The sequence below is a fragment of the Lacerta agilis genome, chromosome 1, assembly GCF_009819535.1.
Source record: "Lacerta agilis isolate rLacAgi1 chromosome 1, rLacAgi1.pri, whole genome shotgun sequence".
NCBI lineage: Eukaryota > Metazoa > Chordata > Lepidosauria > Squamata > Lacertidae > Lacerta > Lacerta agilis.
This window is the reverse complement of record NC_046312.1, coordinates 130,076,408-130,092,219: the sequence shown is the minus strand read 5'-3', so window position 1 is coordinate 130,092,219 and position 15,812 is coordinate 130,076,408. Positions and strand designations below refer to the sequence as shown.

The 15,812-nt window shown below is 47.3% G+C and overlaps 1 protein-coding gene across 1 annotated transcript in view; it reads right to left on the bottom strand.

Annotated features, from left to right (window-relative positions):
- ATIC (5-aminoimidazole-4-carboxamide ribonucleotide formyltransferase/IMP cyclohydrolase) overlaps positions 1-12,415 on the bottom strand; it is a 38,166-nt gene extending 25,751 nt beyond the window's left edge. The window contains exons 1-5 of the mRNA XM_033171042.1: positions 12,318-12,415; positions 10,040-10,166; positions 5,986-6,062; positions 3,879-3,945; positions 1,630-1,718 (exon numbers count right to left, since the gene is read on the bottom strand). Of these exons, the coding sequence (XP_033026933.1) occupies positions 1,630-1,718; positions 3,879-3,945; positions 5,986-6,062; positions 10,040-10,166; positions 12,318-12,339 (382 nt within the window). The 5' untranslated portion in view covers positions 12,340-12,415. The remainder of the gene's footprint in view (positions 1-1,629; positions 1,719-3,878; positions 3,946-5,985; positions 6,063-10,039; positions 10,167-12,317) is intronic.
- Positions 12,416-15,812: the final 3,397 nt, after the last annotated feature.

Here is a 15,812-nt window from a genome sequence, read left to right as displayed (position 1 = left end):
CCGACTCTGGGGTTGCGGCACTCATCTCGCTCTATAGGCCGAGGGAGCCGGCGTTTGTCCGCAGACAGCTTCCGGGTCATGTGGCCAGCATGACAAAGCTGCTTCTGGCGAACCAGAGCAGCGCATGGAAACGCTGTTTACCTTCCCGCTGGAGCGGTAATTATTTATCTACTTGCACTTCGTGCTTTCAAACTGCTAGGTGGGCAGGAACTGGGACCGAGCAACGGGAGCTCACCCTGTCGCGGGGATTCGAACCACCGACCTTCTGATCAGCAAGCCCTAGGCTCTGTGGTTTAACCCACAGCGCCACCCACGTCATGGGTACTAGAGTCCAAAGAAGACTGGAGGCCCTCAGGCTCCCTAGTCTTGCTATACAACAGGCATGTCCAACTGTTAGATCACTGGACGTCTGCGGTAGATCATTGGCTCCCCCCCCCCTCGAGGTTTCAAAGAGATTGGAGTAAATTTGTGGAGTACTTAAGATTGAACAGAGGAAGTTTAAAAACACTAGTAGGATTGGAATAAACCTTTGACATAGTTTAACATGGATGCAATATAAACTGCGCGACAAGAATTGGACTAGAAAACCTGCTGACGAGGGGGAGGGGAGTCATAGCTCGGCAGAGCAATGGTTAATGTAATGTGTATTCGATGTTGAATTGGTAGTAACTTGGTATATTTGGAAAAATAATAAAAATTTATTTTAAAAAATAAATCATTGGCTCCCCCCAAAGAAGCTGAAGAACTGTGGCTCCCCTTAAAAAAAGCTCAACATTTTACCTCCACCCTGAAAAAACTCAACAACTTTGAACTGAACCCCAAAAAAGGGGGTAGATCACTGCCAGTTTTTAACTCTGAGTAAATCGCATTCTCTTGGGAGTTGGCAACCCCTGCTATACAACATCTCAGACACACCAAGCCTAGTCATTTCACATACAACTCATTTCCTCTCGCACACAGGGCTTGCAGGATTTATAGCATGTGTTATACAGCCAGCCTTCCAACAACTCAACAGATCTTATTACAACCACTGGGTTGTATCCGATGCACTGTGTAGGTGCAGTTCCCACTAGTGGGACTTCACTTTACTTCCCTCCCCTCCATGCTCCCTCCCCCCAAAATCTGCTGCAGAGGGTCCTTCAACCCTCTGGAGTCAACTCTGATGGGGGGGGGGACTGGAGGGGACAGGACAGGAGACAAAGCTACACTGCGTGCAGGGAAGGCCAGTGAGTCAGCAAAGCTTCATCGTTGGGTGTGGTGGACAACGCAGCCGTTTCTGCACTGGCTTCTCAAAGTAATTTCATAATTGATGAAATTTTCTCTGGCGGAAAGAGAACCTTTCAAAAAATTCAGCCGATTACTACATACAAAATAGATTTTAAGGACCGTCTTTGTCCAAGGAACTGTTTCCAATTCCATTTCTGCTTGTCCAGGTTACAGAAAAGCCACCACGTTGTCAGAAATGCAGCATTGTAAGACCAACATACCCAGCGGTGGTGGGTTTGCACACATGCACACCCCTCCCTGAAGTCTGTTTTCAGTGATGAGATGAAGCAACGACAGCCCCAGTTGTCGCTGGCACAGAGTTGCAAGACACAATCCATTCAAACCAATGTTGCTTTGACTTACCTATGTCAATCTGTTCGACTGCTTCTGGGATAGTTACACCTGGAGATGCGACTGTCTTGACAAAGGGGTAGAGGTTGCAAACTACAACTCTGGAAGGAAGAGGATTGAATGGCTTAAAATTGTTCATTTCAGACAGGGACTGACAACGGCAGAGCTATGGGGCTGATCCAGCCCACAGCACCTTGAACCCAGCACAAATCTCCCCAACTTGGCCACAGCCACCCACTTTAAAATAGTGGGGCATCCTGCTTGTGCAAGTGGGAGCCCCACTCTGCTAAACCGAACCGCTGTGTGATGTGTGTGTGTGTGATTTTATAGGGGAGGGCAGCTTAAGGAAGGGCTACCCCTCCCCTCCCCACATGATCCCTGAGAATCTGCCTCCTTCCCTCCACCCACCCATGCCAAGATTTCTTGTGGAAAGGGGGAATTGTCAACAGGAAGGAAGGGAAGAAAAGAGGGGATAAGGGGGCGGGCAGAAACAAACAAGGGAGCCACCACAAGCTCTGCCTCTGCTGAGTTTTGGCTCTGCCTCCACTGCCTGCATCACTGGTACCCAAGACGTATCCCTCCGAGGAAAATGTGGTCTTTGACACTGTTAAACTCCACCTCCTCCTACCAGCCCCAGCCACCAGGCCCCAATGGTCAGGAAGGGTGGCAGTTTTAATGCAGTAATATCTGGGGGGGTGCAGTTTTCCATCCCTGCCCTAATGCAAAGCGATCATTTATCGGATCCCTGCTGAAGCAAAACAGAAACAAGGCCCTGGCACGGGGCACTCAGGACATCCACACCCCAGCAGCTGCTCTTCCAAAAGGCAGGTTCAAAAGGCAGGACGGGAGCAGCCTTTGCAACAGTACCTGGCTCAACCTAGCAATCCAGAGTCAGGTCATCACCTTAAAGTTGTTTTCAGGTAGCCCACCAAATTTAGAGAAATGTGCATTTGATCCATATGGAACCCGGTTGAAAGGAAGCAGTGGGGAAACAGCAGATGATCTACACTGCTGAGATTGTGACAGGATGAGAACTATGGGCACAATCCACCCACTCGTTCCAACAGGAGATGGGGGAAAGAGTATTACGCATATGCTTAATTCTCCTACTGAAATCAGTAAGATAGACCAAATATTTTGGCTGGATTGTGCCCATATTGTCCTTTATTAGGTTAAAAAAAACCCAATATAGAATCCTAGAGTTGGAAGAGACCACAAGGGCCATCCAGTCCAACCCCCTGCCAAGCAGGAAACACCACCAAAGCATTCCTGACAGATGGCTGTCAAGCCTCTGCTTCAAGACCTCCAAAGAAGGAGACTCCACCACACTCCTTGGCAGCTAATTCCACTGTCCAACAGCTCTCACTGTCAGGAAGTTCTTCCTAATGTTTAGGTGGAATCTTCTTTCTTGTAGTTTGAATCCATTGCCCCGTGTCCGCTTCTCTGGAGCAGCAGAAAACAACCATACTCCCTCCTCTATATGACATCCTTTTATATATTTGAACATGGCTATCATATCATTAAGGTGGCCCAGAAATATAAAACACTAAAAATCATCTGTCCAGGTTATTGGGTGCTGATGGTACAGAATCAGGTGACCAGTTGCCACGTTACGTTTCCACTGTGCTTTACGCAAAACCGGCCAGTTAAGAATCACTTTTATTTAACTTTGATGCTTAACTGTTTCTGACTTCCATTTAATGAATAACTTCTGTTTGGCATCCAAACTCACACTTCGCACCACACCCACATCAAGTTGGCCAATCGAATGAAGCTGAAAAATTACGTGCTGCCTCTAAGTTAAGGGATGGGGCAAGAGGCACAAAGCTGAAAGGGGGCGTGGGGGGGGGGGCGTGTACAGACCAAGTCTTCAGCCCCAGGGTCCTCAGCCTCTGGCCCTGAATTTATGCACTCTTACACCTGAAGTTGACTTACATGTTGAAATCTAAACAGTACTGTGTAAATCTCAAAAGGGTATGTTTGCCAGTGTTTCAAAATAAAAACAATGGATAGAAGTACAGAGCCTTTAAGTCTCTTACACTTTTATTTTTTCCTCCCTTTTCTTTCGCTCCAAAAAAAAAATGACAATGACACCATCTCACAAAATTTATGCACCCGATCTATTTTTTTACTCTAACACAGAGATGAAGGCTTGTTTATGGAACAGAAGCCGCAGTGTCTACAGCAAATGAACATTTGATTGGTTGCAGATTTATGTCATAATTATTTATTAACACACAATGACCCTTTAAACATTTTACCTTACAAGGCTGAAATCCAATTTATCCATGTCAGCTTTATCTTGTGGGATGTCCCGAGCCAGAATACCTAATGGAGCGGGGCGGGAATAAAAGAATCAGAGAAAGGAGCAGGAAAACCAATGTATGATTAGCTAAGGCTTAGAATGCCAGATTCTCCTGTAGAGATTTCATAACTGAGATAAGCGCCAACTACTTTACTAGTTACTCAAATATTACTCATGAACATCCCAGTTAAGTCTTAGCATATAGCTATCAAAGTTGAGACAGCATGAGCCAAAGTATTTTTAAATCCAAGTGAGACTCACTGTGTGTACTGGGCTTATTCCTACCCAAGTCTACAAAGTGCTGAAATCTTAAGTCTCAAAGGTGGCTGCTTGACTCAGACTTTGAATTGCTCTTACAGTACAAGCATAAATAAGCCTCCTCAGACCCACCACGTTCAATGGAATACTCCCTAGTAACTTTGCTTTGAAAAAAGTTGCCTCCGAATTCTTTAAGGCTTCCAAATTATGACAGAATACTGGCCAATGTTTCAAGCTGTATTTGACACGCCATTGTTTGTTGGATTTCTAAACCAACGTATTTTCACAACGCCAAAAGGAGGGGGAAAGCTCATATAGCAAAGCAGCTGAGCTATGTATAAAGAAAAATGACATAGTACTGCCCTGTGGGGACTATGTAACTTCAGAATGCAGGTGAGAATCTCACAAATGAAAGCTCACATGTGCTTTAAAAAAAAAAAACCCAAAACACCCGGCACCCAGAAAACTCAGCCTAGCCTTTCCCTGATATGCCAATTCCCAACGTTCTACCTTTGCAGAGGAAGGCAGTTTTTGACCAGGAAGGGAGAAATAAACAAATGTGTAGCTTCTTGCCTGCATTTTGGCGCGACACCACTCTCCTGAGAGAACTGCACCACACTTCCAACTCTTAATTCCCTTCCAACTCTTAATTCAGCTGTAAGGAGCCACAAAACCCTTGACTTTATGCTTCTAAAATGAACACTCAATCTTTTTAAGGAGTTGTAAGCAAGGAACCACAAACATATAACCATTGTGGACAACTTATATACAGTGATACCTTCATTTAAGAACAACCCTGTTAGTGAACTATTCGGTTTACGAACTCCACGAAACCGGAAGAAGAAAAGAAGACGAAGAAGAATAAGAAGAGGAGGAGGAGGAGGAGGAAGAGGAGGAGGAGGAGGAGGAGTTTGGATTTGATATCCCGCTTTATCACTACCAGAAGCGGCTAATATTCTCCTTTTCCCTTCCTCCCCCACAACAAACACTCTGTGAGGTGAGTCGGGCTGAGAGACTTCAAAGAAGTGTGACTAGCCCAAGGTCACCCAGCAGCTGCATGTGGAGGAGCGGGGAAGCAAACCCGGTTCACCAGATTACACGTCTACCACTCTTAACCACTACACCACACTGGTGTTTGCAAACTTTACCTTGGCCTAAGAATGGAACGCGAACAGTGGAAGGGCACCAGCAGTGGGAAGCTTCATTAGGGAAAGTGTGCCTCGGTTTAAGAACGGTTTCAGTTTAAGAACTGACTTCCTGGAACGGATTAAGTTCTTAAACCGAGGTACCACTGTAGTCAGAATCATGGGCTGCAATAAGGCTCACAGACTATCCTCCAGGAAGATGCACAGTATTTAGGCCCAATTCCAGTTTCTACACACACACACAATACTGGATCTCAGGCACATATCTCTATGTGGAAGGAATTATTTTGTAAAGACGTATTCAGGGATGCAGGTCCCCATCCGCAGCTTGGAGCAAAACAGCCGAGAGCCAAGTGCATCACCTCTGTGAGAGGAAGGCTTAATAATGGGGTAAGCAGACTTTTTTTCTGGCAACGAGTAATCTATTGAGATTGCATGCTGAAGTGGCCAGAGCCAATGATGGGTGCAGCCAGAAGCAAAAGCGTTGACTAATCTGGAATAAGTGTTGTCAGGGATAGCATAAAGTGAGATCAGAGGCCACAAATCACACACACACCCCATGATTTAGATGATGTGCAACTTCAGCAGATCCACCTTTCCCCAGATGCCACACAAATGCCACAAAATACAGCCAACAGAAGCACGTTAGAACCAACCTACCTGCATGCACGGCAGGATGAAGGGTCTTCACACGCCCTCCCAACATTTCCGGAAAGCCAGTGAGATCAGAAACATCTCTGTGCAAAGGGGGGAGAGCGAGAGAGAAAGAGAAGAAAGTCAGAAGTCAGTTACTTGATTTCTATAGTATTCATTCGGTGCAATAAACTGTTTGACTAAAAGACCGATCTGCCAATTGAGATGGCATAATAATTATTTGGTTAACATGAAATACATGGTAGAAGATTATTTTAATCTCTTCTCCCCTCCATTAAATAGCACTTTTAATGTATCTGTTCTAGTGAACATCCAAAAATTGGTGAATGCAAACAATTTTTTCATGAATGTTGACAATCCAATATGAATGTCTATTCTGTCTATGTCTGAAAATGCAGCAGAAACCATTGCCTAAACGAATGTCAGAAAGTCAAGAAGCACATTTCACAAAATGCATCAGGGATTGCCAGCACTGACCATGTGGATACCCACCGAATTCTGGGCAGTCACTGTGGCATATATATGAATTGGCTTGGCCAGCCTTGTTCAGCCTGACAATGATGCTGTGATAAATCACTACTTTAAATGTACAGGTGAAATGTGGAAGCTGAAAGAGGATTATTTACTCAGTGTCACCCAACGTTTCCAAGCTAGAATTTGAACATACTCTTCGGAATATAAGCAAAGTACCTCCTTAGCCACAGGTTCTCTGTAACGTCACGATAATGTCTTGGATATAAAATTAAAGGAGTTCTTGCAGTAAAATGTCTGAGCTCCTAGAAATATGGCTGCCCTTAATCTAAACAATGTATGATTTTCCAAGGTGAAGGCAAAAATTTAGTATTTTTATACCCAACTTCTTTGCAGCCAGTCATGAAAACCCCAAAACCCAAGTTTGCATTTAGAGCTAGATACATTAGTGTGGTGTAGTGGTTAAGAGCGGTACACTCATAATCTGGGGGACCGGGTTCGTGTCTCCACTCCTCCACATGCAGCTGCTGGGTGACCTTGGGCTAGTCTCACTTCTTTGAAGTCTCTCAGCCCAACTCACCTTGCAGAGTATTTGTTGTGGGGGAGGATGGGAAAGGAGAATGTTAGCCGCTTTGAGACCCCTTCGGGTAGTGATAAAGCGGGATATCAAATCCAAACACTACTTCTTCTATCCGTAGCAACTGGACAGCTTTCTCACCCCTCTGTGAAATACTGGCCTACACCACAAGGTTGGTCTTCTTGGTAGTGGCGCCCGCCCTGTGGAACGCCCTCCCACCAGATGTCAAAGAGAAAAACAACCACCAGACTTTTAGAAGACATCTGAAGGCAGCCCTGTTTAGAAGAAGAAGAAGAGTTTGGATTTGATATCCCGCTTTTCACTAGGGAGGCTTTTAATGTTTAATAGATTATTGCATTTTAATGGTCTGTTGGAAGCTGCCCAGAGTGGCTGGGGAAACATAGCCAGATGGGCAGGGTATAAATAACAAATTATTATTATTATTATTATTATTATTATTATTATTACTACTACTACTACTACTACTACTACTACTGGACATTGAGGAGAACAAAAATAGCACCAAGGGGCAAATTGCTAAGGAGTTGAGCCCATGCTGCACAGCTCCATACTCTCCAGCACAATATGGCTACATCATTGTTCACCTTTCTTTTTAAGAAATACTACATACTTTGCATGGCACAACAGGATGACCAAAAATCACTTATTAAAGACTTGAGTTGGAAAATGTGTACTTTTTGCCGGGGGGAATGTCCGTGGGAGGCACGTGTTACGTCCTCTTGGACTAATCCTTTATCATGGTCCTGAATGGGTATTTTGTTTAATGCTTGCCTATCTTAATGGATTTCCTTCTCTTAATGGCACACAGCCTCAACTAGATTACATGAAAAGGGACAGAAAGGCTTTCAACTGCTCATTTCAGAAAGCCTTTCTAGACATCTAAAAAGCATTAGTTGCCTTTCACATGACCACAGACAAATAATGCATCCCTTTCCCCTAATTAAAGTAAATTTCACCGGGAAAGGCTATTGAGCAAAGAATTTAAAGGATTCTAAACTCACGACAACATTACACTCCCTCCCCACTTTAAAGTCCATCTTCAGAAAGAAAAGCAACGTTGTCTTGTACAGTCGTACCTTGGAAGTCAAAACAGCTTAGTTCCCGAATGTTTTGGCTCCCGAACATCGCAAAGCCGGAAGTGACTGTTCCGGTTTGCAAACTATTAGCTGAATGTACGACAGGGCTTCCACGGCTTCTGATTGGTTGCAGGAACTTCCTGCAGCCAATCAGAAGCTGTGCTTCAGTTTTCGAATGTTTTGGAAGTCGAACGGACTTCCGGAATGGATTCCGTTTGACTTCCAAGGTACGAGTGTATTTCAAAGCAGCTATTTTTATGTGGAGACAAACCGCGCCTTTAGAAATCTGGATGGGGAGCTCAGTGGTAGAGGCCATATTTTGCCCAGAGAAAGTGGTTATGAGGACAGAATGGGAAGGGAGAGAACCACATACACCACCATGAAGTAAAAGCAGAATATATATGCCATCATATGTAAATAAATGTAAAAATGGAAGCCTCTCATCCCTCCCCCATGAACATTTCTTCAAAGTCTTGTACTGGTGTCCTTTTTCACATACCCCCACATGAACAGTTTCAGGATAGAAGAAACCTAGGCAAAAATATTTGCACAACACTACCGGTAATTTGCAGATCCTTTGAATCTTTATACCGGGTCACATCACACGTCCATCTGGCTCAATATTGTCTACTCTGACTGGCAGCACTTTCGCCAGGGTTTCAGTGTAATGAATCAGATCTAAGTTAGAGGCTGCTCAGAAACCCACGGTGTTTTAGGAGTTAATGGGCACCCGAGTTTGAGTGGCAGATACCCCTTGGGAGGCGGGACCTTCCGCTCTTTAAAAGGAGGGAGGAGCCGTTAGTGTGAGGGGAGAGTGGTGACTGGAAGAAGGAGGGTGTGGGGCCAGGATAGGTTTAGGTCAGGTTAGGATTGTTGAAGATGTGTATATGTTGCTGAAAGAAAGAATTTACACTGTTAAGAAACTAAGCGTATGAACCATTACTGAAACCGTTATGTTCTGTAAGAAATAAATATCTCTTGTTGTTGAGCTAAGAAAATATCGTCGTTCTTTTGGTCCAGCGAGTTATATAGGCTCTTGAGGAGGGGAACTCAGGGAAAGGACAAAACTAACCTGAAAGGCGATAGTTTGTGTCTTGGGGTTCCCTCAGGAGGGGCTAGCGGGCGGAAACCCTGGTATTGCCACAGAGTTGCTAAGAGGGCTTAGCCAACTGATATAGTGAGGGGATCTAATAAAGAGAGACCCCAAACTGTAGGCAAAGGAGAGGTTAACCCCTGAAGCCCTGAGCAGAGGATATAACCGGCCACGGCCGCTGGACAGGAAAACTCCCATTACTAAGAAATTCCCAGATTATTAATCAAAGGGAAGGGCAATAACAGACGGACCTCAGAGGGACAGGTGGGGTGCATTGTAGTTTGACCCAGAACACCTGATTAAAAATTCACTTAGTAACGAGGGGAGAGTCTGAAGTGCAGGTTCGTCGCATTCAGGCAGGGAATATTCCCAGCCCTAGCTGGAGATCCTGGGGCTTGAACCTGGGGTCTTCTCTATGCAAAGCAGATGCTCTGACACTGAGCTAAGGACTTCTGTTGAAGCTGTGACAGAAGTCCAACGTGAGAAAAATCCCAGAGAACAAGGACTTTAAGAGAATTGCTTAAATTTGCTTACTCTCTGGTTTGAACTGACCACAGTATGCCACCTCACCCAAACTGGCAAACTAACGGAAAACAATGGATTTATGCAAACTAGCAAGTACCGGTAACTAAGAAAGGAGTGGATGAAGGGAATGTACAGAACCGCAGAGCTTGTTCCTATGAAACAAATCCATGGTTTGACATTTAACATTTGCAGTGGCAAACCCAATCTCAAGTTTGCAATGCAGAAGCAGGCAATGCCAGTTATTCTGAAACACTTTCATCTGGGGCATGATTCTGTGAACCTTCAAAGAGCTTTTACCTGACGTTCAGGCCTGCATCCCGAAGGGTCTTTGCGGTTCCTCCAGAAGCAACCAATCCCAAACCCAAGGAACTGAGGCATTTTGCAAATTCCACTAGGCCGGTCTTGTCTGAGACACTGAATAAAGCTAGAAGGAAAGCAAAAGATAATCAACATTTTGTAAAAGACTATTAGCATGTAGCAGAACCCCCCAAATACACACTGAATCACTTGTATCCACCGTGCACAGCTCAGGAAGTCAAGCATGCATAATAAGGCTGCAGCCATGCGCACTCTTAACTTGGAAGCAGACAGCGGAAATTTTCTAAATAGGTATGTTTAGGGGGAAAGGTAGCCCTCACTCAGAAGCACAGCTCCTAGAAAGTTTGAGTCTTCTGTTCCCATTTTAAAATTAAACAACAAAAGGTGGGGAATCTGATCACAGATCTCACATATCATGTGTGGTTCAGCCCCAAGGAAGAAGGCAGGATGCTGAAGCCCATTTTCACACTCGTTATCCAAGGTTCACACAAAGAAAGCACCTCTTCAAGGTCAAGGCACAGAGAGCACACGAAAGCACAGCGCAGTGGAGCCGCCCTGCCATAGAATCATGGGATTGTAGCTGGAAGGCACCCTAAAGATCATCTAGTCCAGAGCTTTCCAAACTTTTCACGTTGGTGACACGTTTTTTAGACATGCATCATTTCACGACACAGTAATTCGGTTTTACTTGCAAACTGGAGGTGAAACTAAACCCTTTCCAGCCCCGGCAGAAGTACGGGGAGCGTTTGTGTAACACACCTACGCATTGCAGCTGACACACTCATGTGCAGAGTTTGGAAAGCGCTGATCTAGTCCAACGCCTTGAATGCAGGACTAGACACTTGTCCCATACAGGGATCAAATCTTGGCATTATCAGCACCACACTATTTCTTTCTTACCATCTTGTTACAATGCCTTGTACTGTCTGTCCAGAAACATAACTGGCACAAGTTTTCAGAAGCAAAATGGTGGGAAACACTGATTTATTTTATAACTTTTATTTTATTTATGCCATCCCTTCAAGAGGTTTCTTCAGTGATGAGTCCTTTGTTACTTTGCACATTTGCAACTTAGGCCCCAAAGCATTGCACTTCCTAGGCAAACCCCCCTCTCCCCAACTTTTTGCCTACAGCTTGGTGGTACAGTCCAGAAACAGTTTCACCACACAAGGACAAAGGAGCAGCCTGCTGGATCAGGCCAGTGGCCCATCTAGAGCAGCATCCTGTTCCCACAGGGGCCTACCAGAGGTAGAGCATGGCCATCTTGGCTAACGGCCACCGACAGCCCTCTTCTTCTCCATGAATTTCTCTAATGGTCTTTTAAAGTTGGTGAGAGTCGCCGCCTCTTGCAGGAGTGAGTTCCATAGTTTTGACTGCGCACTGTGCAAAGGAGGACCAGCTTTTATCTGCCGTAAATCTTCCAACATTCTGCTTTGTTGGACGTCGGCAACTTCTAGTGCTATGAGAGAGGGAGAAAAACTTCCCCCGCCTATCCACTTTCTCCACCCCACGAGTAATTTTATAAGCTTCTATCAGCAGGGCTGGTCATCTGACCCCAAAATGGCAGCTCCCTCCCTGTCAGGGAAGAAGGGGTGAGGGAAGATCTACATCAGGAAGGGCGGGGGGGGGGGGGACTGGGAGAAGGATTGACATTGGGATCTGCTGCCCGAGGCAGTTGTCTTAACTTGCCTCCTGGGTGGGCCGGCCCTGCTGAAAAGTCCCAAATGCTGCAATCTTTTTTCCTAGGAGGTGATGTTGCTCCATCTCCTTGATAATTTTGGTGGCCCTTTCCTGAGCCTTTCCCAACTCTTACCCTAACCCTCAATTCTGCAGCAGAGACGAAAACTTTAACTCTTCCATGCATGCCACCTTTATTTTAAAAAAAACAACAACAACACACGGTTGCTCGGGCTCCGACGATGCGGCCCTAAACCTGGGTCCATCCGGAAGCAACACGGCTCGCTCCTACGTGGACCAGGTTAGGATCTGCAACCCCGGAGCGCGAAGGGGAGCCCGGAGCAAGCCCTAGACGCCCTTCGCAGAAGTAACCAGGGGCCCCTTGCATGCTTCCTTCCCCACCTCCTGGGGAGGGGGGCGGCGGCGGCGGCGGCCAAGGAGTAACTTTCCGTTCCTCGCCTGCAGGTGGGCGGACGCTGCTACTGCAGCTGCTGCCCAACTTTGCAGAAGTGCTCGGGGCTCCCCGTCCCGCCGCAACCCGAAAGCGCGTAGCGCAAAGACCCCCCGAGCCCATTATTACCAAGCTGCTGCCTTGAAGCCATGTTCGCTGCCCTCCGAGGCGCCCAGGAGCAGCTGATCCGCAGGAGAAGGATCGGTCCCACATGGGGGGAAGCGTAAATGAGGCTGGGGAGGGGGGTGGGCCCAGCTGAAGGGGTGGGGTTAAGGGTTGCATGCTGGGAATCGGGGGACGGAGGAGAAGGCAGGCTCTCGCCAACTTTCGCAGGCGCGCCTCTTGCAAAGGAGGAAGGGACGGTCCTGAAAGCGCCACGGAAGATGGGGAGGCGCACGGGGCAAGGGGCGGGTATTGACTTTAGTGTTGAATTTAGCTGCAGCTGCTCTATAAGTGAAGCGCGTAGCCAAATTTAAAAGGGCGGGCAAAAAGCGGGCAAAAGCCCCCCTCCCCCGCGTTCAAAACCGTGCCCGCGGCGGGGATCAGCGCAGCTCAGACGGCCCCCGGCGAGCGCGCGGCAGAAATGCACGCGCTGTTGCGGTGGGGGAGCTTTGCGCGTGAACAGCGTCCTTCAGACGTTGCAAGTCAACGCGGGGGGGGGGGACGGGACAGGGCGCCACGCGCACTCCCAGCTTGCTTTCCGGAACGCGCGCGGACACTTTCTGCAGCAAGGGCGGGCGGCTTCCTTTTTCCTCCTGGGGAAGACTCCCCACGCGCCTTGGGAACGTAGAACTAAGAGGCAAGGTTCAAGAATGGGGCGGCGGGGAGCCCCCCATGGATGCCAGAGGCGCCCTGAGCTCGCAGTGGAGTGGGGCAAGACCAGCAGGGTTAAGAACATAAAGGAGGCTGCTGGATCGTCTGGTGCAGCATCCTGTCCTCCCAGTGGCTCAAAGAGAAACCAGGGAGCAGAATATGAGCAGGAGCCCTCTTCCTTCCCATGGTTTCCAGCAACTGGTATGCAGAGTTGGGTCCAACATGGGGGTGGCGGCTGTTGCACATGCATGACATCACGTGCACAATTCCCCTGCGCCCCCCAGTCCGGCTAGGCCTGCCAGGACACGAGGGCATGATCCCTTCAAGGACTGCCCTCCACATCTCCCACCCCCACCCAGCAGGCCAGTGCTTGCCTTGGCAGCGCTGCCCATTCGAGGAGAAGGGTGGCAACAACGCTGCCAAGAGACAAAGTACGCCTCCGAGGGTGAATTTCAAAAGCTGTGTTAGCAGCACCGAAGTGACCTCTCTGGAACACAGGTCCTGGGCTGCTGCTCAGATGACAAGACCCTCCTCTTGGCCTCACTGAGGTGGTCCAAAGGAAAGCAGAGGAGGACATTTGGCAGCAGCTTGGCTGCAAGAGTTGCTGGAAGGCACCATCCAACTGTCTTCAGATTTGTGTAGGGTTTATTCCTTAGCCTTTTCTTCTCCTGAAGATGCTCCACAAGGCAGTGGAGGTTTAGGATCAGAGCTTTTTTTCTCCTCTACTTCCCTAGTTGACGAGTCCCATCTGCTCGTCACTTCCCTCTGCAGCATATGCAGAAACTGCCTCCTTGAACATTGGAACCAGTATTAGTCTTGTCTGCTCAGTCCTCCAGAGCCTGTCTTTGCATGCAGAGGAAGTCTCTAACTTACAGAGGGTTTGAGACCCATTGGCTAACCTTACCTGGTTTAGCTAGCCAGTCGAAGCCGTTCCCAGGTGTGGCCGCTGTCGCATGCGGACAGCTTCTAGGAGCCACAGATGAGAGCTAAGTGCAGGGTAAGGACCAAAGGTAAAGAAGCAACCACAGAAGGAGCACAGTGTGTCCCCAACAGAGGTATGACCCCTCTCCTAACACCCCATACCTCCCCGTGAACTTGTCTAATTCCCCTTTAAACCCACCCAAGTTGGTGGCCGTCGCTGCTCCTGGGGGAGTAAGTTCTGTAGTTTGTGTGTTGCGTGAAACGGAAGGTTTTTTTTTTTAAAAAAATGTCTCCTAAATCTTCCAACATTATTGTAACACTTAGCTAACCCTAAATAAAGAAGGTGCAGTTATAGGGGCTGCATCTAAATTTCTGTCAACTGCCTCATTTGGCTTCATCGCACCCATAATAATCCTCTCTTCACCTAAGAGAATATTGACTGACTGCTACGCTCAGTGTGCCATTTAAAAAACCTTAAGAGTTCCAGTTATTATAAGAATGTATTTACACTGCGCCTTTTCCCCTGACAGAGACTGCAGGTAGCTTACAGGTAAAATAAGCAGTCAGTTCCCAAAATCCTGCTTGAACAAGGAAGTCCTCACCTGCTGGCAGTAGGACGTGGAGGAAGCCAGGCTGGCTTCTCCAGGGAGGGAGTTGCAGAGTCTGTGAGCAGCTACTAAGAAGGCCCAGTTCTTGTTGCCTCAGAATCAATCACAGTTTGATGATCATAGAGTTGGAAGAGACCCCAAGGGCCATCCAGTCCAACCCCCTGCCAAGCAGGAAACACCATCAAAGCATTCCTGACAGATGGCTGTCAAGCCTCTGCTTAAAGACCTCCAAAGAAGGAGACTCCACCACACTCCTTGGCAGCTAATTCCACTGCCGAACAGCTCTCACTGTCAGGAAGTTCTTCCTAATGTTTAGGTGGAATCTTCTTTCTTGTAGTTTGAATCCATTGCCCCGTGTCCGCTTCTCTGGAGCAGCAGAAAACAAACTTTCTCCCTCCTCTATATGACATCCTTTTATATATTTGAACATGGCTATCATTAACCTTCTCTTCTCCAGGCTAGACATACCCAGCTCCCTAAGCCGTTCCTCATAAGGCATCATTTCCAGGCCTTTGACCACTTTGGTTGCCCTCCTCTGGACACGTTCCAGCTTGTCAGTATCCTTCTTGAACTGTGGTGCCCAGAACTGGACACAGTACTCCAGGTGAGGTCTGACCAGAGCGGAATACAGTGGTACTATTACTTCCCTTGATCTAGATGCTATACTCCTATTGATGCAGCCCAGAATTGCATTGGATTTTTTAGCCGCTGCATCACATTGTTGACTCATGTCAAGTTTGTGGTCTACGAAGACTCCTAGATCCTTTTCACATGTACTGCTCTCAAGCCAGGTGTCACCCATCCTGTATTTGTGCCTTTCATATTTTTTTTGCCCAAGTGTAGTACTTTACATTTCTCCCTGTTAAAATTCATCTTGTTTGCTTTGGCCCAGTTCTCTAATCTGTTAAAGTCATTTTGAAGTGTGATCCTGTCCTCTGGGGTATTAGCCACCCCTCCCAATTTGGTGTCATCTGCAAACTTGATCAGGATGCCCTCAAGCCCATCAGGTTGTGGTTTTTCTGGTCCTGGAAAGAAGAATGACTCTCTGGCCACAGGTCTGTGGGGCGCAGATGGGGAACCTGTGTGGGCCCTCCAGATATTCTTGGATTCCAAACTTACACCAGCCCCAGCCAGCAGGACCAGTGGTCAGGGATGTTGAAGTTGAGCTCCTTGGAAGAAAAGTGGATAGAAGTGTAGTGTAATATCATCTGGAGCACTGAAGGTTTCCCACCCATGATGTAGAAAGCCACTAAGCAGCTTACATTGGCAGTGGCAGTGCTCT